The sequence below is a fragment of the Hippoglossus hippoglossus genome, chromosome 23, assembly GCF_009819705.1.
Source record: "Hippoglossus hippoglossus isolate fHipHip1 chromosome 23, fHipHip1.pri, whole genome shotgun sequence".
NCBI lineage: Eukaryota > Metazoa > Chordata > Actinopteri > Pleuronectiformes > Pleuronectidae > Hippoglossus > Hippoglossus hippoglossus.
In genome coordinates, this window is record NC_047173.1 from 8,131,241 (window position 1) to 8,157,827 (window position 26,587).

The window sequence follows — 26,587 nt, forward strand, 5'->3', positions numbered from 1 at the left end:
ACAGCTTCACACAACCTCGGCCGCACGATTATAAATGACAGTTACTTCGCCCCCTCTGGACAGCAGGACCTTTGTGGCTCCAGCTACAAATAAGGCCACTGTGGAGGGCTCACTGTTTAAACACTTTCTGCTCTGCAAGAAAATCCCGGAGTATGCATCTGCAGACATAAGTGAAAGACAACTAAATGGGTCTTACCTTTCGGCCTCCAGGCGCATCTCCTCCCGCTTCTGCCTCCTCAGCTCCCGGCGCTGCTCAAAGTCCATTTCCTCCATGATTGTGCCCTGTGGGATGACATCATCGAACACAAACACATGTTAATTTACTCAATTTCAGGAGGGAGGACAGTTTTGAGAGGGCAGAAATACTGGTTTACCAGTCAAATAAAGCCTTGGTTTTTCTATATCTGGCTAACAGATATCTTTAAAAATTTCAATAGATTGAAAATATTTATGGTTGGCATTTTCACAGCAATGTTTATTTAAAGTATATACATCAGGTAAATGCCTCTCTATATAGTAGTTTTATGGTAGATTGGCGGACTATATATATATATATATATATATATATATATATATATATATACAAATATACAAATGGTTCACAAAAAACGATGAATACGTGCAATCCAGCATTGTACAAATTTTACTTTGACCTCATCAAAATCATCTGTTTACTGATTATATTGTTTGCTGTCATATTAAACAGCAGTTTCCCTTATTTTTTACCACTGAAACCACCAGTGTCACCAAACCAACCATGGTTGAACATGGTACTGCCCAGAGGTGTGTAGGTATATCTCTTAATGTACAGTCCTAAGGTAGGTGACAAAAACCTGGCTGGAATGAATGCCAATAAACTTTGTTGGAAAAATGAAAGAAAGAGGAGAGGAGACAGACAAAAGAGAGGAAGGAGAAGCCAAGACAGGATGTTAACTCAATCAGTTAAGAACAGCTCTCACTAAAAATACCACGCTAGGGTACGTGACTGGCTACGCTGTGAGGACAGAGACCACCCAGGAGCTGCTGAGGCTCCCATCATACATCTACGATCACAGCTAAACCACCGGCAACATCCACTGTACACAGGAGCTGAGCAAACACACACAGGCCACAAGCTGAGCAGTGGAATGTAAAAGACAAAGGTGGGTGACACCTTGCTGAATAAAAGGACAGAACTGAACTAAGTCATGTTTCAGTACTCAACACTGTGTTGTGATACACTTGAAGAAGAAAGCAGAGGCAGAAAACAGGATGCTTAAAAGTGCTGAGGACAAATGTGTAGAAACAAAGAAGTGAGAGTGGCTGCCATACCTTGAATTATCCTTCACACAATGTCTTCCCCTTCACACCATACCATCTGCCTACAATGTCTTCTCCAAGCAGAGACACAAAGCAACAACTTCTAGTAATCGTCTCCAACAGTCGAGCCTCAGCTGACAAAAAAAGGCAAATACTTGTTCCTTGCCCTCCCTGCTAGTCGTCCCTCCCTCCATCCCTCAGTGACCTCCTTCCTTTTTTTCCCTCACTCCCTCCCCCCTCCGTCCCGTCTCTCTTTCTCCCCCTATCTCTGCCGCTAACTTTTCCTGTGTTGTTTATCGACATGTCAGAGCTTGGCTAAACTCTGCACCAGGACATGACTCGACTCTTGAGCCCAGTTTCCTGTGTGTTATAAGCATGTTTTCTGTCTGGATTCCCCCCTCCCCCCCCTCAAGACATGCATACGTGTGCATGCACCCATGGATGTAGGTGTGGATGTATTCCCGCTTGTACTACAGAGGACATACAGGTCTGTACACATGGGCAGGAAACACACACACAGGAGGGAAATGCGACAAGAGAGCATGACTCCGAGGGATCCTGCTAACCCTCGCCCTCCCCACTGCATCTTCTCACCCAGTCTCCTCCCCCCATGCACCCGCACAGAAAACACAGGCTTGCCTCCCCCTGCTATTACACTGTAAAACACAGCAAGAGCGGGGGAGAAGATATTTTAAATACCACAAAAATTCACTCTGTGTTTAGATGCGTGCTCAGCCTCATTGGTGAAACTGGCGAGCTTGGAGTGGTTGGTGGTGGGGGAGGAGGGTGGCAACTGCCCCTTGGATCTGGGGCTTTTCATACATCCCTAATTAAGACAAAACGAGAGCAGTAACGACAACCGACGAGGCCTCCAAACATCACCAGTCTAATCACACACTTCCGAGAACCGGCGACGCCAAGGGAGACAAAGTTATTAGTAATGCAAGCACAGTGGCATATAAATGTAGAGTTATTGTTGCAGATAATGCATGATTTATGCGGCTGAGAGGGCTAAGCTTTCATTTGCTGTTTAACTTTACACAAAAATTAGTTATAGCTCACTTTAAAGACCCATTATTTACACTTAGAGAATGATCACAAGGTAAATTTAAATAAAAGGTTTGTCACCAAAATAATCACAAAGTGGATCATATATATTCAAGGTTTTATGTGAATAATAACCCTAAAATAATTAAGTTTTCAAACTGATTTATGATGTTTGAAAAGGGCTGCCACATTGTCTCGTCTCTTCACGGGGCAGCACCATACAGAGCAGCAGCAGAAAAGGCCCTCGGTAAGATGTAGTAATGTAACTGTACGTCAGTGACGGGACCACCCACACTTTGCAAAAGCGAACACAGGCAGAATGAAGAGAAAGACAGCATTCCATAAAGTTGAGCAACCTCGAGTCTCAAGTTTGTAACATTTTCAGACTTTTTTACAAGGTCGGCCTGTTTTAGCCTGTCCACTGTGAAACCTCTTCTTCCTCTCTTTGCTTCATCTGCCCAGTCACTCCATCATTTATCTCCATCCATCACCCTTTTTCTTACACAGTCTCGCTCTTATTTTCCTCCCCTCCCCCTGTTTCTCTTTCCCCCGTCTGCCCAACCTTCCACAGCGGCTATAATGACACATTTACCAGTCAAATTACTACCTGTCGAGACTGCCAGACCCTGGCACCGAACCCAGTGTCTAAGTGCCTGCCACTAAAAAAGCCCTAAAAGCCAAGTTGATATTATCCTGGGATTACACCACCTTATAATGCCACTATCTTCCCACAGAGACTTGAATTAAAAGCAGCAAAACAAAAGGACGTTATCATCCAAATGAGTCACAAAGTAGATTAAGCAGAAGTCTGGGAGTTGGGCTGAGGAGCAGGTATGAGCCAGCAGTGCATCTATTTTGGGCTTTGGTGAAATGTTCCTTACGCTGGCTTAGCATTCTGTGAGAAAGCTGCAGCTCGTTGGTCAGATTTGTTACAGTGATACTGTGAGCTACGATCGCCTCACAGCCTTTAGACAAACACATTAATCTCCACATTATGGCTATAGAGCTATGCGAGGAATGCTCCTATTTAACCTCTGATTTTAGCTGAGGCGACTTGAAAGGGCCTCCAAATTACTCATTCACAAGGCCAGTTAAAAGGAGCTCCTCCTCTGGATCTTGTGTGTGCAGTGACTCTTTGTTTTTTGAGTAAAATGCATTCATGCTAAGATAAACATGTAAAAACTAGATTGTGTTTGCCAGCTGTTAGGCTGGTAAATATAGGAACAATGGTGACTTGTTACATCTGTACATGGCTGAATTACTCACAAGTCACATAAGCGGTTTTCAGACATGACCTGCGGGTAAAATCTGGAGAATTGGCTACAGAGTTTACCCACAGTTTGCCTTTCACACATGCACAACACAGCAGGAGGTTCTCTGCACAGACACGTTCACAACGGCATCAAATCCTCCACATGATTCAGGAGAGAAGTGGAGCCGCTGGGTGCAGCTGGCAGAGGCAGGAAGTGACGTACAAACTCCGCTGCAGAGATCACGTGATGAACACTGGTGTCGGCTCTTATCACCAGTAACTCTCATGACATCTTTTTCTGTGTCTTCTATGTGTTGCTTTTTCCCAGAGAGATATTTATTTTCTTTTAGCTTTTTTCATTTTTGCATCCGTCACGTTTTAGGAGCACCATCAACCCCCCCACTCGCTCGTGGTGAATCCAGCGAGGATCCCCTGCTGTGTTCTGCGCATGTCTGAAAGCACCTATATTAACATTTAGCAGGGATAATGTTTCGCTTCCTCACTATTATATATAAGAGTGTTAGTATGCTAAACTTTGCCAATAGCACTTAAGAACATTTTAAGCTAATGTTAGCACAGTTTTCTTTTTATTATTATATGAAGTATTGGAAATTAAGGTTCTGGTTAAAACACTGACAATTTGCAAGTTTTAATTATTAACTCACCCAAGGAAATGATGTTGTTTGTTTGTATGTCAGCAGGGTTACATACCTGTAACATTAGGAGGTTATATCGTTTTCTCTTAAATAGCAACATATTTTGAAATTTTTTACTTTTTTTATATTCTCACCAATTTCCCAGGAAATAACGGGTTGATCCCAATGAAAAATAAATCAGGCATATTTAGAAGACTGATATCTACGATATTTTGGTGCAGCTTGATAGAATTTAGGGGAAATATAGGCCTTGGCAGAGGTATGTATTAGGCTGTGTGCCATTCTAGTTAGCAATGGGTTTACAGAGCAGGCAAATAAAAGCACAACACTGTCTGTTGCTCTCCTCTTGGTTTCCAGAGGAACACACTGTTAGTCTAGAGCTCAGAGGAAAGGTTAAACATCCAGCAGCTATGTACTTGCAGCTGTGCAGGTGTCCAGGTGAAGAGAAGTATCCCAGTAATCTGGAATGTGAAAGCAGCACTGGCACAAAGCCTGGATTTCAAAGCGTTTACATCAAGGGAAGGAAATATTTTGCCCACCTGTGGTTGGTATGTTGAAGACCTCATGAGCCACTTCCACTCTTTACCAGACAGTAATAGAAATAGAGGTGCTATAGTGAAATATGTTGTGACAAGATAACGTATAAATATCTCTGAGATAATATAGAAATGGCTGTATTCTGTAGCCTAAAATAAGACTGTGGAGAAGATGTGAAAAGAAAGTTTTAACAAGGTACAGGATTTCAGTATTTTGCCATCAGCTGTATTCACCTCTTATATATGATATGTAACCCAGACTAAAAATGTAGGTCGGAAAATACAATTCCCCCTCTAGACACATTTGAGGTTTATATGGTGACAGCAGGATTGCCTCTCTTCAAATGCTGTCATGGGTCAGTCGGGCGAGCATGATTCACCCGTCATTCACACAGAAATAATTACCACAAATCCCCTCTGTCTGAATCTGACATCTTTTTTTTCAAGAAAATTCTTTTCTGAGAAACACCTTATGTTTACATTCTCAAACAATGCATTGTGTGTGGCCTTAAGGGCTGAATACATTTCCTTCCTCCAAAACATTTGCAAGGCTAAATGTTTGTATTGTTTGCATCCATGTTTCTATATCTATATTTCTATATCCTTTCGATGTTAAATGTAGGAGACTGGAGACCAGGGAGAGAGACATTAATGTGAATTGTGCAGTGGACATGTGAGCAAATCTCCCTGGAGTTCAATCATCACAACATTCCTCCATAGGACAACCTACAGCAAGTTGCCCATTTATGGGAGTGCGGGATGTTAACTTCACAGGAGATGCACACACATATTGTACACACACACACTAAATGAGAGGTAAAGGAGACTCACTCCTGTGGGAAAAGAGATAGAGACTGAGGTACATTTCTTCTATCTAAGCAAAGATAGATGGGCAATGAGTTTTGGCAAAGTAAGAACCATCACTTTATGATTATTTTATCACACAGATAAAGCTTGTGCAGTAAAGCAGGGAGGAAGAGAGGAATGACGAGAGAGAGAGATACTGCATGCCTGTAGGTAGCACACATTAACAGCTGTTTTGGCAGAGGCTCTGGGGACAGTTTGAGTTGGGTAAACCTTACGTTTTCTGCGGGGGTAAAGAGTCTCCTGAGAGTAGGCTGACAGGGCGTTTCAATTTATATGTTCAGTCTGTGTGTGGGGGTGTGCACATCATTAGAAATGCTATTCAACAAACAGGATTCACATTTGTAAATGTGTGTTTTTATGTAAATGTGCATTTGGATGTGTTAACGACTTTACTTGATGATTGCAAGCTTTTCTTTGTGTCGGAATGCAAGTGCATGCTTTCACAACTCTAATACTGCAAATATGCGAGACCACCGCTCGTACTAAATGTGTGTTTATGGTACGGTAAATGTGTGTACATGTGTGATATCCATCACCACCTGTGTTTGGAAAGCTGGCCTTGTGGTTGTGGGATTCTGTGCTATGTGTCTCCAGGCCTCGGCAGCATTAACACGTTTACAGGCCCAGGTTGCAAAGCGGCCGTGGATGAGCATTCATAAATTCACTGGAGGTTTTTAGCACAACAAGGTCAAGAGTTTATCTCTTCCTTTCCATCTCTGCTTGTCCCTCGCTCAGCTTCATCTCTCATCTGTTGTCACTTTCTCTGCCTGCCTCGCAAAATTCAACTCAAAGTTGCGGCTTCTAATCCAACAAAGGCCCTGTCAATCTGAGCACTGCAATGAACTAGGAAACTATTAGTATTTCGCTAATGCTAAACAGAGGCAAGTCACATTGAGGAGGAACAAACAATGTACACCAGCCAATGTAGAAGTAATTTGATAAAACGTTTTGAATTTAACAACATAGGTGGAAAAATCGTGGATAAAGGTACGTCTGGTTTTAGCTTTACAAGATAAAATTAGCTTGAGATGCTTACTTGTCCCTTAGCTTGACGATCAAATGAAGCAGCAAAGATACTTTCCATGAATGGAGGCACAACTTTACACACATATTTAGGTTCAGGATTCATGGGTTATGATCAACTCTATTTGACCAAGTTGTGTTGAACATTAGAATTAATTTTGTGAAAAAGTACCAGAAATATAAAAGATAAGTTTATGGAATTTTGGAGATAGTGTTACAAAAAGAACATAAATGGTCCACTCATGTTTTTTTTTAAAGATTTTATGTATATGATTTCTGTCGTAAGGACTTACAGTTTACATTAATCTTATATTTGTTATTGCAAATTTAATACGTGTCTATCGTCACATTGAATATAACCTTATTTTAATTAAAATGTCACACTGAAATATATCAACTTAATTTACATAATCCTCATCAACAATGTTTAGGTTTTAAAACGAGTAACTGCCAATATACTGTTGAACTCTCAGATATCCATAAAAGTATAAGAATTGAAAATCCTGAAGGGGTTGACTCTTCATCCAGTTTACTTCTCTTTCTCTTTCACCCTTTTCTAACAGATTTTTTTCCTTCTTTGACCACAACGCAGCAGCATAGCCAACAGCTGCACGCTATGTGTTCAGCTACAATCTGAAGAGAGACGGGATTGGTTGGCTATGACCAACACTTAGTGCTGGGTTTGAATTTTATAGGATTTAGCCGTATCCAAGCAGCCAAGCTTCTTTCTGCGTTTGTCTGAGTCTGCATCTGCATGCCGCAGGGTGAATATCAACCACAATGGCCTCTGTTGTCAAAGCCCCGGTCTTCAGCTGCAACTATATATTCTGGGCAAGATATGAGGAGGCCAACTGCATCAGAGCACGACTCAATCTCAATACCATCTGCTTTCCACTAACACTCCCCCCAAAACAAATTTCTAAAAGTGTGACTTCAGCTCGAATGAGGAAAATTTTCACCGAGCATGAGCAGACGGTATTCATAGGCAAACCTGAGATGCTAATACCACTGCGACAATTGATATGCAGTGGGATAATGTGCCGACAGTTTTGAGGTTTAGGGAAATAACTGGGCTTGGAACCTTGAATGCCTCAGACGCATTGTCATTAGGGACTTAAGATGTGCCGATCACACACACACACACTCACACACCCTTAAATTGCCCTCTGACTCTATCAGATAAAAAAAAAACACAAGCCAGGGGAAATTTCACATCAGTATAGGGAAAAGACCTGAAGGTTAAAGATGTTAAGTTTCCATTTGGTGGAGAAAAAGGAGACTCCTGCATTCCCAGACAATGGTTCACATTCCATAACATCTCTGTGTGCTGTGTGAATCATACACGGAGACAGACAGACTGAGTTTATCTGTTCACACACTCAAACGCAGCAAAGAAAATCTGAATGGAATACCTCAGAAGTATTGTTTTGTACAGGGTGCTAGCAGGCTGGAGTCTGCACTGCTGGGTTAACAAACCACTGAATTCATCACAGAGTCAGTGACTGAACCGATCACATGTACAATCAAACTAATAATTAATTCACCAGCAATTATCAGAATCAAAACTGTGTTAAAAAAGTGTTTTTTTCTATGTAATGATTTAAAACTAAATGAACAATCACAGTTACAGATGGCCCACCCGAGTTTTACTTTTGTAGTTAACGCTGAAATCTGGGAATGCAACATCACTAAAATACATCCAACAGAGCGAGCATGTACACAGGTTGGCTAAAAATAAAGGTACATCCCTTCAATGGCAACGTATCCCTGGATTCATTGTACACCGGTGACAAACCTAACAAGCTAATTAGGCATGTGACTGAGCTGCAGTAAGTGTAGTTGCCAAAAGAAGCTAATGATGCAACAGTTAGGGCGGTGACACCAATACAAAATCCTCCATTAACCGAATCATTCCATTTCAGTTTGGCCTTTGCGGTCCACCAAAGGTTGCAGTACCTGAATTGGTAAAAGCTATAGCCTCACTTTAAAGACCACCTTCCTGATTCAGCACTGACCCATTATACTACGCCGTAGTTTTGTGCACTGAGGGATTATTAGCAGCGTATTTAGTGTGCTCTCAGGTTAACCTTGAAATAAATTGGATTGTTAAAGACCTGTTTAGTCGTCTGAATCCTCGAGTTTCTTGTTGAGTTGGACTTTGTTGTAGCAATGTCAATTAGCCTTTTGATTTTATCTTTTTAAGAACTGCGTGCAGCTACAACCCCTCTAAAGAATGTCATGCCAATAAATACTTAAAAATATCTTTTAAACTGACAAACCCACTTTTAGGAAGTAGGCTGTAGCTTAACACTTTCTAAACTCTTATGTTGCTCTGATAGAAACAAATGACTCATTATGATGCATATTTGAATCCTTTGTTTTATTTTCCACTGTCAGTGAGATAGCCTTACTATTCTTTGAGCATGCTGTCATCTGTTGTATATTTAGACTATGACTCACTTTTCTTTAGAAAAAATTCTCCTCCCCTGGTCCCGCACATGGATGGGAACTTCAAAATTGAGGCTGCGCTACATCTGTGGGTATTATGACCTTTCCCTTCGGTGGAGCGAAAGCTGAAAACACCTGCGCTTCACCAGCAAGCGTCCCCCTTCAGGCTGAGCGTGTGTTTATGTGTCCTTAAACCTCACGCCTGAAGTGAAGTCACACTTAAATTGCAAGAAAAACATTACCCTAACATGCCATATCCATCATCTGAAGCTCACAGGTTTCTGACAGGCAGCTTTTTAGCACCATTTAAACTGCAAACATATCATCTTCATTTTCACTTTTGAGGAGATATGAATAAATCCAGCATCTGCGACTTTCAAAATCTCACTTAAGGCCTTTCACAGTTCACCACTGGGAGAAGAGGATACATTCTTATTTGTCAGCTGCTGATCCAATTTACAGAATTACAAAAGGAACCAGGAGGAGTTAATGCAGCAGTTGGCTGAAGAAGACGACAGCTATAAAACACTGTCTTACTTTTAAACATTGGGTTTAAGAGGGATATTTGCATTAGGGGTTGGATTCCTACCACATAATAATCATAAATAAAACTGTAAAAGGGCAACTGCTTTGTGAGAGAGCAGCTAGAGCCAGTACAATTCCTCTCCAGTCTTAAACTTTTAAAAGGCTTGTGTCCCTTTTTAAAAGTTCAGATGCTATAGCCACAGTCAGGCAGAATTGGAGAAAGGCATTCCAAAAAGCACAAATCCCACACAAAATAGGGATGTTTGTACGGCATCAAAAGGCTACTGCTCACTGGCGGTGCTCCATATGACCAAATATGGAAGGAAAAAATGCTGCCTTTTCCCGTAACCTAACTGGGAAAAAAGAGAAAAAAAAGAGGAAGGTTTTCTTGCATGCTGTGTACACAGCGAGATAGAGCTCTCACACTCACTACACAGTGGCCACAGAGCTGGCTCCCTCTCAAAACAGCATGACTGATGGTGATGGTGGACCTGTCGTGACATCTCAGTGAACACCATTGGACGAGCATACACATACACATACAATTTACACACCTACACGACCCACGAGCCGTGAAAGAGAGGCACATCGATCTTTGCGCTGCGCTGACATTTCATTTTTAAACACACAAGAGCTTTCTTCACTTTCGCATATGAGCTCTATACAAGAGTCTCGGCAGCGTACTCTGTATCGGAGCCCCCTGGAAGGGAACATTCCTCTTGGTGAAAAAGCAGCCGTCTCAAACACCACAGTCCTCTGCTTAAGTTAGAAACGGTTTGTTTATCCAGCCCCCCTCGCTATATGGAGCGGCTCTGACATTCTCCTGCCAGTGCAGCGCTGCAAAAAAACGTTTCTGTGTGGGTATGTCATTTCACAGGAAACGTATCGAATAATCTCGGACACTTTTGGGAGTGTGTGTGTGTGTGTGAGCTGCCAGCAATGGACGAGAGCTGCTCGTAGAAGAAAAAAAACTGGAGTAAAACAAAATACAGCACAAAAGCGACAAATAGAATGACTGTACAAAACTGTCGAGCTGAACATATCACTGAACTTTTGCAATGCATGTTAAAGTATCAGTTTTACATTTTAAACATTTATGCTACGCTTGGTAATGGAAACTAACTACAACAATAAAACTGATTCTCATGTTTAGTGATAATGCAATGCTATACACTATTTACTGAGAAATGATTCAAGTAATTAGCTTAGCTTACCTTAAAGACAGTAATCCTAGTTATGCTCAAAGGCAAAAAAAAGACACACACACAGCTTAATTTGTTTTCTTCAATGACGCAACAATAAAAAACAGCAACCTGTGGTTTAACGCGGGTTAGTACTTTGTTTACGCTAAATTAAGCTACTTAGCTATGTGAAGGTAAGTGAAGCAACAGCTAGCCTAACTCTGCCTGAAGGTAAAAAGAAAAAAAAGGTATGGTTTTACAAAGTTCTTTGTCTCCTTTCTCCCAGTTTTTATTTATGCTAAATTAAGCTAATTACCGAAGTGTCGACAAGTGAAACAACCTGTTGATGGGTCGCCTCTAAAGAGCTCCCCTCAAAACACAGCATTGAGTTATGTTGAGTACACAAGGACAACATCACCCAGTCTCTGCGGTCGCATCTTTTAAGACTATTAAACAGGATTGTAAATAAGTAATGACAGACAGCTGCTGAATGAAGCCACAGACAAAACAGCTGATAGCAATCTCAATTCACTGAGAAAAACAACTCGTCTTCAAACCGGATAATTCAATGATCTCTGAGATCTTTTGCAGCATTAGTAGAATTATTCTCTCGTTCTAGGCTAAAACTACCATTTCTAGACTGAACACACAAACATGTGACAACCCCTGCCTCATCCTTCTCTTGTTCCATTTCCAGGGGAAGAGCAGTCTCCTCTTGTTCCTTAAGGACAAACCCGTCTTGACACCTGCCTTCTGTCAGCGTAAATGAGGCCTGGGCAGGAGTCTGTGTCTCCTCAACAGGACATTAATCTGCTACTAGAGAGCTGACCAGGGAGACTAGTGGAACCAGAGTGCTGATATATGATGGGTTTTAGTCTAAGCACTGCTACTGCCGACACTGCAGTGAGGGAACACTTTATCCAGGTGATGGCAACGGAGCGGAATCGAATGGAAAAGGGTAAACAGGAGGGAGCAGGACAGAAATGACCTCTGTGATGCTTTAAAAACATGCTTTCTTTCAATCTGTTGAGTTCTTATAACGTGTAACTGAAAGATCTGAGTTTCATCACAGCAAAAAGCCAGTGTGTCTGACTGAAAGGCCCCCAGGCCACATCTTAAACTTGCACAATTTTAATAAGTGTAAGTCACACAGGATATGCATCAAGGCTCGAACGCAAAAAAGTGTAAAAGTATACGTGATTAGCATGATTCAGACTCACAGCAGCCTCTGGTAGACCGGCTGTAGCATGACATACTGGGAACATTAGGTGGAACATAAAAATATATTTCTCATAAAGCTTGAGAGGTTCCTGATGTGTTTCTTTAAGGCAACAAAGAAAATGGTTCTGCTGAACGTTCGTGACATGCTTTCCTGTAAAAGCCACGTTTTCGGTCAGGGTGGACGTGCGGCTCTTTGTGGCCGGAGAAAAATTACACTTTGGTGAAAGAAGGAGAGAAAATTGGACGGATAAAAAAAAGAATATAAACGGCAGAGTGATTTATGTGGCTGGCTCAAACCACACTATGAGAGGACGTCTTCCCATCATACCTTACATGGAAACATGCATGAGGGTAGAGTGAGGCTAAAAAGCATGATGCAATGCCCCCACACACTGAGAGACTGCTGAAAACATGACAGCTGTGTGCAAACCCTGACACAAGTTTGCCTTTTTTGCGCATTCACCAGAACCCAATCGGAAAACACAAAGAAAACCACTTTCACAGAGGACACATTTATTTAAATCTCTCCGAAATGCCATAAATCTTTATCTTTCTCGCCTTGTTTTAACACACAAGTCGGTAAATCATGCAGCAGAAGGCCAATTTTTTGAAGTGCGCCGCAAGGCTTTTCACGGGTATTACATGACAAGGTATTTTTCAAAATAAGGGGCTGCATTCCTGGAGAGAGATAGGAGGAGATTAAGGGGTGGGTGTGGTGGGGGGTGGGCGAGCGATGCCCTGACTGAGAGGGTCTATTACTCACAGTGGATGTCCAGTTCCCTTGACGGTGCTTTCAGCTCAGTCTTACTGAGGGAGAATATGAGGGATTCTGCAGGGAACGCATAGACAAGACCCAAGCTGCATATATGCACTAGTGAGAAATAGGTATGATAATAGAGAGCCTTTTCACGAGAGACAGTCAGGGGTATTTGTTTTAATCCTATGACTCTCTCTCTCTCTCTTTGTATTCATGCAGCCCTGACATGCTCTCAGTGAATTGATGCAGGACCAGGAGTTTTAATGGAGGATGTGCTGGGACTCCTCAGCCAGGTGTAGAAACTAAAAATATTTCTCTAAGCTGTAGATATTTGATAAATGGGCTTCAGAGGTAATGACATTGACTAAGAAACGATTACCTGCATGAGGCAGTCGACGTGCTTAGCTTACACTGTCTGTCACTGTTAGATCACCTTGAGGGTATTGTGTGGAATTTTCCTTTAAACTGTTAAATTGACATTCTATACTAATAAGTATCCGTGTGAATAGATCACTGACATATTACCACCTTACAAAGTTGATAGGGCGTACATTAATATTCATCTGGAATCATGTTTCAGGCCCCCTGGCAAATGCAACACTAGTATTCTCTCTCCTTTTACCTTTGTTTTGTTCTCATCAGTTCCTCTGCATAAATACAATAGTAATATGTTTTACTTGGAAGCGGCTTTCAAGACATCCAAGGCCACTGGGGACACGGTATATCTGGATCTTATGCCTCTAAATGCTAACTGTTAGGACTTGGACATTTAGCATTAAGTGTGTTTACATGGAACATTAAACCACAACAATTTACTTAAAGACTAAAAAAGGACTGTAAAGTTAAGAGGAACTAAACTGTCCCCTTATCTGCATCAGTGTGCTATTCCCCTGCCTTTAGTACATCACTACATTAAACCATCAACTGTTGATTAGCTGCACAGTGTGAAACATTTGCATCTTCTCTTATTCTTTATGCCCTATGTCTTGCATGCACTACATACGTCCAATAATCGATTGCCCTCTACAGTCAGCAGGAATCTATACTGTACTGTCTCACTGGCAAACATTTCAACACTACTTTTAGTGTGTTTCGTTGAGATTGAATTCAATATTGAACTTCAGGATGTTTACAGTGATGCTTCCCTCAAGTGAAAGCTGGTGCAAACAGAGGGAGCAAAGAGCACATGGAGGGTAATATTTACAGGAAGGAGCAGGATTGTAATAGAAAAAGCTGGAGCTCTCGGCAAAGGAGCTCTGCAGAAGTCAGCACAAAAATTCTGTGGAATATACGAGTAGTAATCCCAGTCCACCTATACTGGTTGACAGATATGATGCCAGGAATTAGAAATATGACACTCTTTCATCCAGGCGAAGATGAAATCCCAACAAACATCACACCCCTGTGGAAAATGTGACTTTTTTCTTTCATCTTTCACTGGTTTGCAGTATCAAATTCGAAGATATTAAAGCATTAGCATTGCTTTGGAATCAGCGGATGCACATTCCCTAAGTGACAGGCAGCTCACCTCTCCTTCCAAAAAATACATTCCACTCTCCTCATACCGCAAATCCTTTCAGGGCTCTGCCGGGCTAAAGTTCACAAGCTTTACCAGATCTCATTTTCGTGCATGGCTGTGCTGGCTGTTATTATTAGTGTGGCAGCCAGCCAGCTTGGACGGGTACACGTCTTCTGTCCCCCTCAATCCCCCTCGAGGTGAAAGGCCCAGGCCAAGGTCTTTAATCTGTGGGTATATACTAGGTAATATATGCCACTTTATACTCTGCACTGTGCTGCACGTGTGTTTGTACTGTGTTCATCGTGTCCGTCAGTCTCGAGTGACCACCGGAACAAACAGTAGAGATCTTCATACCTGCACTTTACGGGGGCAGAGGAGCCATTTTCAGCCCTCAAGTGAGACTTGGAGAGTTATCCCATGTCTTCCTCTATTCTTTCTCTCTTTCTGTGGTTATGTGACTTTTGGATCCACTGCCAGACATTTCAGGAAACCTCAAGAGCTTCATGAGACATAACAAAGATCTCTCTCTTCTCCGTCTTTGTCTCTTTCAATGTAGATTACACTATGTTTCTCTGTCTGACGTCTGCAGGCCTGGAAGCTCAGCGGCACGTTCTCCCCGGGAGCTGAAAGTCATTTTCTTCAGTGGCCGATTGACTCGTATTATATCATTTTAAAAGCTGGTGTTTCTTACTTTTTAATGCCTGCGCTAATTCCGGACCACACACGTATGTAAACTATAGAAGACACAATCATTGTTGAATACCATTAGCATGATGTTGAATTTACTGCTAAATTAAGGATGAAATTCAGCTTTAGAGGATAATACATGTGCTGTATTTAAGCCCCCTAATTCCTAAATTTATTAGAATAACACATATCTCAGACAGCCATGAAATTGTAAATAATTGAGCGGTGCTCTTAGGAGGCTTCTCTGGTTGCTCTGCTTTTTTTTAGCTGATGGCAAAACTGGAAATGAGATTTGATTCACAAAGCAGCGAAGCTAAATGGGAATAATTCCAAAACCATGGCCGACCCCCCCCAGACACTAATCTGTCCATGGGGGTTTCACCCATCTCCTCTCCCTCCAAATTGTCTCGTCCACCTGCGTCAACCATGCTCTCCAACACACAGATGCATGTCTGAACGCCCTCATTCACACAGACAGGCACCTACAGACATACCTTTCCACCCCCCCTTCACCCACCGCCCACCTTGTGTTTATGTTCAGAGCTTGAGTGACTGGTATTTCATTTCGGCCTGCCCGGAGCCCTCTTGCACAGTTTGGCTTGGCCAGTGTACCATTACTGGTCATTAAGTCTAACCTGAACTAATAGGGGCCCATTTTCCAAGGTGGTCTCCCAGGTGGCTGTCACGGGAGTGAGTGGCACTGCAGGGCTCAGGGTTTGACTTAGGCACACAGGGTTTCATGAAAAATCTGCTGGGACGCAAGCCAGGCTCCATCATACATTGGACACAGACTCTGTGATAACAAGAACCCATTGTTCTGGGGGGGTGTCCGGGTGTTTTGTTTCTCATTAAGGCAGGTTTAATGAGGCCAGCCAGAATATGTACCCCAGCCCATCCCTCTAATACAATCTGCCTTATTTTTACCATTCAACACCAGATCCAATGAATCATCGACAACCTTCCTAAAACTATTCAGTCTCCATGAAAAAAAAACATGTCTGGCCAAGAAACATGACGTAAGAATATACTGATATTCAACCTGGTAGCAAGGAGAGTAAGATGATACATTATTCAGGCCAACTTCAACTTCTTATCGGTATTGGTAGATGTGTATATGTGGTAAATGCATTTATGATCCTCATCAACAATTCTCAGCGAAAATTTCTGTCCACCAAAATATAATTACCTGACCCTGGACAGGTCAGCAGTGTATCACAGAGCTGACATATAGAAGCAACCATTCACACTCACATATCAAACCTACAATCAATGTAGAGTTTCCAATTCACCAAACCCTAGTCTGCATGTCTTTGGACTGTGGGAGGAGGCCAGAGTACCCACAGAATACTGTAGACACAAGGAGAACATGCATCTCCACACAGAACCTGGATTCGAACCAAGAACCTCATTGGTGTGAGGTGACAGTACTAACCACTAAGTCACAAAACTGGTGCCGACGGAAAATACCTGAGCTTCTTGAAGCCCAAACTCAAGTTTATAAAACTGCTTGTTTTGTTTGTTTACAGTCAAAAACTAAAACATCAAATATTTGGCATTTTTGCATTAAACATGACTGAAATGGTTTATTGATTATGATGGTTGAGGATACATTTTCTATCAGTGCAGCTCTAATACAAATCATCACACACCTTCTATGGATTCCTTCAACTAATATACTGTAACATGTATATGTACATGATAATCGGAAGGTGGTTACAGTTACCTTCACTATATGCAATGCTACTCTGTCATTAAAGGTCACTAAATATAATCACATGACTTAAATCCTTTTCAGTACAAAGCCTTATCACATAAACAGACTGTCAGCATAAATACAATCCAATTCCAAGATATAAAACTACGCATGTTTTAGCTGTGCTCTCCTCCGTGTGACATGTGTCACCATTAATCAGAAGAGAAGGAGCCATTAGTCTAAATGTGGGGGTAATTAATCCACGCTCACACCCCATTAGACGTCATGCTCAATTTGTGCAGAGAGCTGTGTGCTGGGTAAATAAGCAGAGATGACGGGACCGGCAGTTATTATTCCCGAATACCTCGGCATCTCAGTTGTTACGATACTGTTGAGGTGCTAACGTGCATCTTCGAGAAAGCTTTCATCTAAACCTGTGAGTTCAAGTGGATATTACAAATTAAATTAAAAGTAGAACAACATGTGCTGCTGTTTCTATTAAAAAAACTTGTTTTCATGTGTCTTTTTACATAGGAAATTTGTGAACTTTGCAGGCTGATCAGAGGATAATTGTTCACATGTGTATCTCGGTCATAAAAAAAATGTGACTGGACTTCAGCATTACAGCCAAACCATATAAGCCTCCAACAAGGTTAAACTGCAGTAGGGGCATACAGTATGAATCAGCCCTTAGTTTAATAAGTACCATTTGGCTGTCACCTCCGCGGCCGTAGAGCTGCTCTATTACAGTAAAGCCCCTCCAGTACAGAGCCGGGGTTATTCAATAAAACCCTGACTGAGTGTTTCTCCCAATCACCACTGGCAGATCTCTGATGAGGTAAAGAGCTCTCCTGTGCCAGCCCCCGTCCCTGCGGAGCACTGTCTGATTAAAATGGTTTTCTGAGACCATATTTTTGTTCTCCTTGTGCCCTTGCCAGACCTGAGTTTGAGTACAGAGAGAAAAATTGACAAATTACCTAATGCATACTGAATGAATCCACAAAAAACTGATTTAATCTATACATGTTTCCAGTAGGTAGATAGATGAGAGCATTGGATTTCTTGCTCTTTTTGAGAAATCGCTGGTATCCATGTCTCAAAGACACAGGAGGAGAATGCTGAAAGTGTGCCTTAACATACTCTACATTGTTTTACTGGTGTTGAGGGAAGAATGGCTTAGCATTAGCCATTCTGCTCTTCTGATCTTCAGCCTTAAGCTTAATCTTCAACCCCCCCACACACCACTTATCTTACTCGGCCATGACATGAAGTGGAAAGAAATGGCAACAGTGGAGTGGCGCACCAACTCCCCGCTTTTCTTACTCCCCCGTCCGCTCGGCTCACTTGTAATACATTCCTGAGCCATCGTCGCAGGCTCATATGTACATGCATGAGTATGCTTCTGATTAGGAGGCACAAAGAGTACACTCTATAAATGCACTCTTAAACAATTACCACTGCTCCCGACTGCAGCCTTGACACAGACCTCAGACTGCGCTGCTGCCTCCCTTGCTTATTCAGGTGGGGAAGATGGATACAGACCATTTACGACAGTGTGCCTTGCTATAGGACACGTGCGGCGTTCCTGACTTTACATACCAGACTATAAAAGGGTTGAGAAACATTAGTATTTTCCTTATATCCACTTATTTGTGGTGGCCCTGACTTCCACATATTGTCCTTTTTTGGAATTCTTTTCTCCATTTCAGTGTAACTCCGCCCACACTAGGCAGGGATCCACATTCATCACCCTGACACTAGACAATTGATTAATGATTAGCTGACTGAAAGAAACAGTGTTTCACTCACTTTAATTGTCGACGAACCATTTAAAGCTGCTATAATCAATATTTTTACAGTTGCGATGCAATAGATAGCGGTGCCAGGCTCACAGTGACAAACTGTGTCAGCCACACAGAGAGATTTCGTGTAATTTTAGTGTCTTGTGGCTCATTGTTTTGCTTTCACGCCCTGCATCTTTACTGTTGTTTCACTCTCTGCTCAATACTCTGCTAAACCCGATGTCCGCTACCTGGCCAGCACCAAAAGACAGATTGACAAAGTTAGAAGCTAACTAGTAAACATAGTGCTGCATTAAAGAGCTACTGAGTCAGATATTTTCCTCAAGAGTATGTGGAAGTATAAATATTTGACTTACATCTGACAGGTGTCAGGAGATACTTCTCTAAATGAATGGTAATGTTGCTAACGTTTGCTCGATTTGCAGCTGGTTGCAAACACTTCACTGTTTGCAACCAGTACACTTCCACATAGACTGTATATAAAGATGGACGACATGGCTGCTCCCCAAAAGGTGAAGCCAAAGTATTTCAATTGCCCCCTGGTGGCTGGCTGAAGTACAGGGAAGAAATCCTGCCTACTGCAAGTTATTTTAAGGGACAGGGACCAAACTAAATACATTTTTCTTTAAGATTGGATATTCTTATGTGTGTTCAAGTGTTTTTTTCCGCTAAGTTTGTTTCAATTAGTTATTGAATGCTATAAAAATGGTGCGAAACATTATGATTGACGGCTGAGACTGACTCACGATTGGTCGAGTGCATGCATCGACAGCGGGTCCCCCTATCTCGGCTCTATCCTCCCACCACTATTGCACAGACTCTAGCTCCAAATAAGGAAGACGGCAGCATTTGTTTATCAGATATTTTAGCTTTATTTATGAATAGTGGAAGGAAGTGGAGACATGTCATCCATCTTTATATAAAGTCCATGGTCACTCAGACACGACAACTTAAAAGGGGATAACATATCAGTGTTTTGTTGAAAAAGTATTATTGTCCTCTACAGGGCAAAAAGAGTTGATAACTTTCTGGTTGTCTCAGTTTTATAATATTATTAATCAAATAACTGTGTCTTTAACAATGCTGGTCACACAAAACAACCAATTAGAAGATGTAACCTTCAACTCTTGGAACTGAAAGATAATAATAATTAAGTGACTAATCCAGAAAATAATCAGCACATTTGATGTTAAAATATAATCGTGAGTCACTGCTCTAATAAAATTATATTAATTAATATATTAATAAGTTGTGTATAATGAATTTTCATTAGATTTTGCACCAGGACTCTGGTTGGAATAAAAAACTACTTTGAAGCTTCTCCAAAGAAATAAACAGAAATCTGACTCATGTGAATACCCATGTAAGGACACAGTGATTGTTTTATGTGTATGAGGTAAGTCCTCACTTCCATCATTACCACATACGAGCCTGATCTCGCCCAGGCCAAGTCTCACTCCCATGATGGCGGGCGTCCAACATGGACTCTCCGAGCTGGCCTTCACGTTCGCTGTACACACTACAATGCACACAGCAGCACCTCTCTAGCCTCAAGCATAAATCCAGCAGGCTTATAACTGACTTGCACGCTGCCCTGTTGCACCCCCGCCCCCATTCGATTCATAGAGCAGTTAACCTTGCGAACTGTGTAAACATATGACCTCAACGTTCATGTGCTTACACTCAGTGGTATTTTTCACACATGCCGCTGGGATTTACATCACCTTATTACCTCCACGTTCCCTTAATTCCCCATTACCCTAAAATATGGGACTTTTAAAAGGTGATATGACAGGCTCTTGATTAGCACTGTTTGTTTAGTTTTGGGGGTCGCTGTGGGAGGAAGGCGATAGGCTGAGAAGAGAAGGGGGGAGGAGGTGAAGAGAGGACAGAGGGGGGAGAATGGAAAGCTGGAAGAGGGAAGAAATAGGGTGAAGTGAGAACAAACGTTATAGTAATCATTTCTTTTTGGGAGAAAAGGGCTGAGGCAGACTAGATTGGTGTCAGAGAAAAAGGAGAGAGGCGAAGGGAAAGTTAATTCGGCTGTTACACGAGAGACGAGTAAGGTGGTTTCTCTGCCACAGGGACAAACTGTGCACGTCTGAGGTCCCAGCGGGAGGACGCTGAAAGGAAAACACAAGGCCAATCAGCTAACAGAGACATTTCCTGTGCTTGTTTTATCAGATGAGAAGAAGCCCAAAGGCTAAATGTCCCTCTCAAAGAGTGTAGTACACCTCTCAGAATAACCCGCTTTGGGGAATGAAGGGGAGAACATGCATCTTTGTGGGATGACATCAGGAGCAATGCTTCGGAGCACTGACCTCACTCTCGCACAATCAATCATCCACAAAAAACCCAAGAAATGCAGACCACGTGAGCAAGAGAGGAGGTTTTACCTTTTACGATAGAAAGCAAGGCTGCCTCGTGAATTAAATCATCACCCACTTAAAAAAAAAGATTTAGTTCAGGGAAAAGGAATACAATAGCGTTTTTTATAGCCATGAAACTTCTGGTGCAAGTTGGCATCTGGTAACTAGCAGATGGTGAACCAATATACCAATTACCAACACTGACATGCCATGCTGCCTATTAGGCAATCTGGCCTTGGGTGATAGCACTTTTGAGTCTGAAAACGCCACGAGCGAGAGGCTGATCTAACAAACCCTCTTCATCAGAGTGTGACTAAAGCCCAGTGGAATTCACACACAGGTCTTTCATGCCCCACATGACTGCTTCAGTCAGGAGAATCAAAGTTTGGGAAATAGTTTGGAAAGAAAGGAAGTGAAGATATGGGTCCTAGGAGGAAGGATCAATGTGAGATTCCTTTTGCATGTGCAGTGCATTCAATCTTCAAAATAGCCAAGACTTCATTTGGTGGTGAATCTATTATAGGCCAGGGAATAGGTCGACTAAAGGATGAGGGGAAAAAAAGGATTCTCAATCACCCAGGAGACAACCAGAGTGCAACGAACAAACGGCAGAACATCCAAGAGCCACGTGGATATTCCCATACAGAACTGTTCCATGTCATCTTGGCTTCATAATGAGTAACAACAAACAGAATATAAAGCTAAATTACACAGAGGAAATCTCATGGCATGAGAGGGTTTTTTTCAATGGCATATAACAGGAATTTTGAATCTATATCGCAAACATCTGCAAAACTCGTACTGCATATTTTCCAGGGCCTAAATAAACATCATCTAAGGTTTCCTGCCCTTGTGTGACTTCACAAGCAATTAAGCAGCACTACCAGCTTTTGTCTACCACTTGTTGACTGTCATTACTTGGTGAAAGAGTTAAGGATTCTTTTCCAACCCGGGATCAGCCCGCCCGTCCAAGCTCACCATATTATACAACTTAGTGTGCGGTTCTGGATGCAGCACATTCAAATTACATGCTATCGGATTCAAAGGCGAGGGGGGGAACAGCACAAGTACGATGTGGGGCTCGAGTCCAGGGCCAGAGTCCCATGAGCGCTAGCTGCACGTCAATCACACTCGCTTCAAATGAGCTGAACCCTGTCCTACTCCTGCTGTTGTCCAGAAGACACAAACCTAAAACCTAACCTTTCTTTTCCAAGGAAGCAGTGGACCCGACCCCAATGACAAGGACACCGTTGACCGAAACAGAAAGCAATGATTTTGCTTGTGGTTCTCCAGGCATTGGGAGGCTGCATCTCTATCTCAAACCACATTCTTAGGACAAAAAAAGTCTGTATAAAATTAAGCCAAAGGGCAAAATGTCTAGAACACAGGAAACGTGCTTGACATAGTTTCACTGGTACTTTATGAGGAGAAACCAAAAAAAAAAGTTCTGGCACCTGCTGTGCAGAAACAATGTATATTTGGACTGACGTGTCAGAGTGTGATCACTGAAAACTGAACCACATTTGAAAAACCTTAACACGGAACACAGTATAGGTAAACATCTATTTAAAAAAAAAAGAACAGAACGCTCCGATCATTTGTGTTAGAAAATTATCTTTGCCAGTTTTCCACTCCATTCAAATTCATTTTGCCACTTGGTTGGCTGCCTTCGCTCAGTGGTGGTAAGAAACTATTGCCTTGCAGGGAAACTCTGGATTCTTGCTTTGGAATTTGATACTGTGCTGGATTATGACTATCTAGGATCAAACTATAACAAAGCATCCACACATGATGCACGCATGTAAACACATAATTGTATATGGACAGAGTAATGAATGCTCCATGCTTTAGCAGATGTTGATTATGATAAGAGTAAGGCACAATAATAACCTGATCCAACATTTAAATTTGATCAAGTGTATGAGGGAAGGGAGGGAGGAAAAGAGGGAGCCAGCATACAGTAACTAGAAGCCTTCACCGCACTGTGCAGTCCAGAGCCAGACTCCGGAAATGCATGGCAGTGTTCCCTACATCCTGCCCGCCCGCCCAGCCCTAACCCTGGCCCTGGCTCTAGCCCTACACTGCCAAACCCCTGTTATCACTCTGTGCAATTACCTCCAGATTCCTCTGCACCCATATCATATCATGCCAATTATAAAATCCCCCTCTAAGTACACTACAAAGCACTACATGCATTTGACTGTAAAGCCTGCTGTTTTCTGTGTGTTTCAGCCCAGAAATAGCTGTGTGTGTGAATGTACAGTATTCATGTGGGCTGGCATGCAAAGATTGAAAAAAAAGTTATACATAAATCCTACAGCTGGGATTCCAAACCTGGAGTATTTGTGCGGCTGCCAAGAGTACTCGCAAAGGTGGAGTGGGTCAGCTATGATCTGATGAAAACTATATATCCACATACTAACTGAGTCAGCTGTAACAAATGAACATGTGTTGATTGATAGGGTGTGAAGACTGGTTAGCGAGTAAGCTGAGAAGATAGAAATGTGTAATCAAGTTAACCTGTTCTTATTGAAATTTAAGGCAGTTTATGTCCAGTCGATAACCTTAAATAGTACAAAGCTAAGTTAAGCTAAGTTAAGTTGAACAGCCAAAAGGAGAAAAAAAAACTGAAATTTGAAATTTTATAGAAATCAGTTGTTTTTCAAGGATTAAGATATCTGTTAACTTGCAGCTAACATGCAGCAATGCAAGTAATGAATCCTTGAGAGATACTTCAACTTATCCTACAAGTTTCCACACTTTTGTCGATGACTTACAACAACACTGTCTGTACAAAAGCAGTGTTGGAAAAAAATGTTACAACCCTGAACTCCTACTGTAATACAGGAAGTGGTACTGTATATTGTTATGAGAGACAAGTACCAAAAGAGGACAGACTGGTTTGCTCAGGGTTGATCCTAGAGTGAGATAATGACCCAAAACACTAAGAGAACAGAACCAGACGGAGGTTTCACATGATTAAGAGCAGCTCAGTCTCCAGACGTAAACGTCATGGAGCTGGTTTGAGATGAACTGGATAGATGAAAGAAAAGAAAGTGTGGAAACTTGCAGTTTTGGGACAAACATTCTGAGCAGTACTGGATTACCACTGCAAAAAGAAATGCAATAAAAAAAAAAAAAAAGTCTAATTGTTCATTTTCTCTATGCCTCTGTTTCAGAAACACTATTATGTCTATGCATTTCAATAAATGGAAAAAGTAGGTTTTCCAAACCCTTTGACACATACAGTAGTGTAATACCTACTTGAAATAGCCAAAAGTTATGATAAATGCTTAACAACTTAGAAGAAATGTATGTGGTTCAATTAGTTAGCTGAATATGACGAATAACTAATGGAAACACAATGCATAAATGTTAGAAATATATGGCTAGAAATTACTCATAGTTCATAGTAAAGAAATAGAAATGCACCTAAAAGTATAAGGTAGTGGGTGAAAGAAAACAATTTGTGAAGAAATGGATGAAAGAGCTAAAGGTAGTGGATTAATGCCTGAAATGTTCAGCTTCTGTTTCTCCAAATATTAGACCTACTGAACTTGAGTAAAACTGACCCAAGCTGACAGTTAAACTGTGGGAAGAAACTATTGTAGCAACATGTTTATATACAGTTATACAACATCCAGTTTAAATGAACATATGAACATTTGTGGAATGAGACAATGTTGACGTTAATTAAAGGAAACTTAGGGCATTTGACAGGACTGTGGGGCACGTCAGACTAAAAACATTGGGAACCACTGTACTGGAGGATTGTTATGTGCTGCATTCCAGAGGCTATTCCAATCATCTGTCACCAGGTTGGGCCTGTGCCTTATAAGGAGTGGATGGCATTCTCCATGTGTTTTCCAAACACTGCACAACTTATCAGATACAGTTTCATGGACAATTACTATGCTGTCTCTAGCCCGAAAGCATTAACAAAACAAACCCTACAGATATACCCACTGCAGCTCCCTCCCTCCGCCCGCTCCCATTTTCCATGCTTCCATTTCACAGATACTAGTATGTAATAAAGCACAAGATCAAAAGACTTGCTGCCCAACGCATGTACAATGAGAGCAGTGGAGTCTCTTTAGCCTCGGGGGTGGTGGGATAGTAAGAAAGTGATACTTTGAAACGATGAGAGGTGGATTCACCCGTGGATGAGTGGGCCTAGCCTTCTGCAAGGCTGCCTGTGGCTTTGTCTGCAGGAGATGCTGGATGTCTTCACACCAAAGGACATTTGCCATGTGCAAACCTAAGGGTCACATTTGATCTTCGCGGAGCCATGCTTGCCATGAAACCAACTTTGAACACGTTCTACATGTCAGATTTCAGCTAGTTTATCCACATCCTGCTGTTATGGCTGCCTTTCTTTAGGGTTTGGGGGGGGGTGGGGTTGGGGGGGTGCAATTGACAAATGTGAATCGTAATTTGGCCTGAGAAAGTGCAGTGCCGATATTGGTGCGATTTGGACACTCTGTTCCAGTCACATGATTGGTTCGGCGCGGCGCTAATCTCATTATAATTGTCTGTTCATGTCATCTGTCAAAACATGGATGGAATGAGTTCTATCGACGTTGTATTATCCGTGTCTTGGATTTCTATCAAAGGAAAAGTTATTTCGTGATAATTATCTTTATCGTTTTATTGACCTTCAATATTAATAAAAAACTGAATGGTAAAAATCTTCACTGCAGGGAAACCGGATAGGATGATTACAAAGTTGTCTAACTACAATAGCAACGACAACATCCTGCGCACAAAGAAAAATAAAGTGTATTGTAGAACTGTTGGACAATGACCAGAAGTAAAGACTGTAGCTGTGGAGCATTAACACAGGCCAAGCAGACAGGCAGGTTTCGAACGGGCACTGCACGAGTCTTGTCCCTAAAAAGTAGTTCCAGGCTGAGGTTGGGCTCCCCCCCCCCCCCCCCCCCCCCCCCCCCCCCCTCCCTCCTCCTCGTCCCGTCATATTTTATCTCGATACGAATCTGAAGCGGTGAACACGGTACAGGGTTGGACCTCCGCTTTTGTCTTCGAGTCTCTAGCTTCAGATCAGCGTCACAGAAAAGTTTCACACACGAGTCGTAACTTTACTTCGACGCGAGTTCGCGAGTTCGCGGTAAACGAGGCGGTTGGCGCACAAAGAGGAGGGAGCGGAGGAGACGAACCGGGGGGAACAGTGGACGGACACAATGTGATGCTCCCCCCCCCCGGCCCCTCCGCGTTGCTAAATACCGCGTGTAAAGCGACACGGGGTCGTGAACTCCGCTGGTGATACAGCGACAGAGGTCGGATGAGAGGTTGTGCGCTTACCTGTGGATCCTAACGGGACAGATTAGAGCTGTAGAGTCGAGTGAGAGCAGCGGAGAGGAGAAGGAGCCAGTCTGCAGTCAGTCCTCCACAAGCCCTCCGTGATAAAACCAGAGTCTAGCCCCTCAACAAGCCCCTCCCTCCCAGTCAGAGCAGCTCCCACATCCCCTCTCCTCCTCAGCTCCAGTCTATGACACAGCTCGGCCTCACAGCATCCGAGTCCCAGACATTAGAAATCAAATGTGTCACCAGGCTGCACTCCTCTGCAGCCGCAGTGGCTTCAGGCAGAAAGTCCTTTTTTGGTGATCCTTCAGAAAACCAAAGGAAATGTTAAAGTTGGACAAAAAGCAGGGCGGGTTGTTCACAGGCAGAACATTAGAGCTGAGGGG

General features: G+C 42.3%; 1 protein-coding gene across 9 annotated transcripts in view; it reads right to left on the bottom strand.

Annotated features, from left to right (window-relative positions):
* cald1a (caldesmon 1a) overlaps positions 1-26,353 on the bottom strand; it is a 55,620-nt gene extending 29,267 nt beyond the window's left edge. For 6 of the 9 annotated variants that reach the window (XR_004613098.1, XM_034578445.1, XM_034578444.1 and 3 more), the window contains exons 1-2: positions 1,312-1,462; positions 197-282 (exon numbers count right to left, since the gene is read on the bottom strand). Coding sequence is in view for 8 of the 9 variants with exons in the window: in XM_034578445.1 (XP_034434336.1) it covers positions 197-273 (77 nt within the window). In the remaining variant the exon portion in view is untranslated. Of the gene's footprint in view, positions 1-196; positions 283-1,311; positions 1,464-26,201 lie in introns of those variants that run through there. The other 3 variants (XM_034578442.1, XM_034578441.1, XM_034578439.1) reach the window with 2 other exon arrangements.
* Between the last annotated feature and the right edge of the window lie 234 nt (positions 26,354-26,587).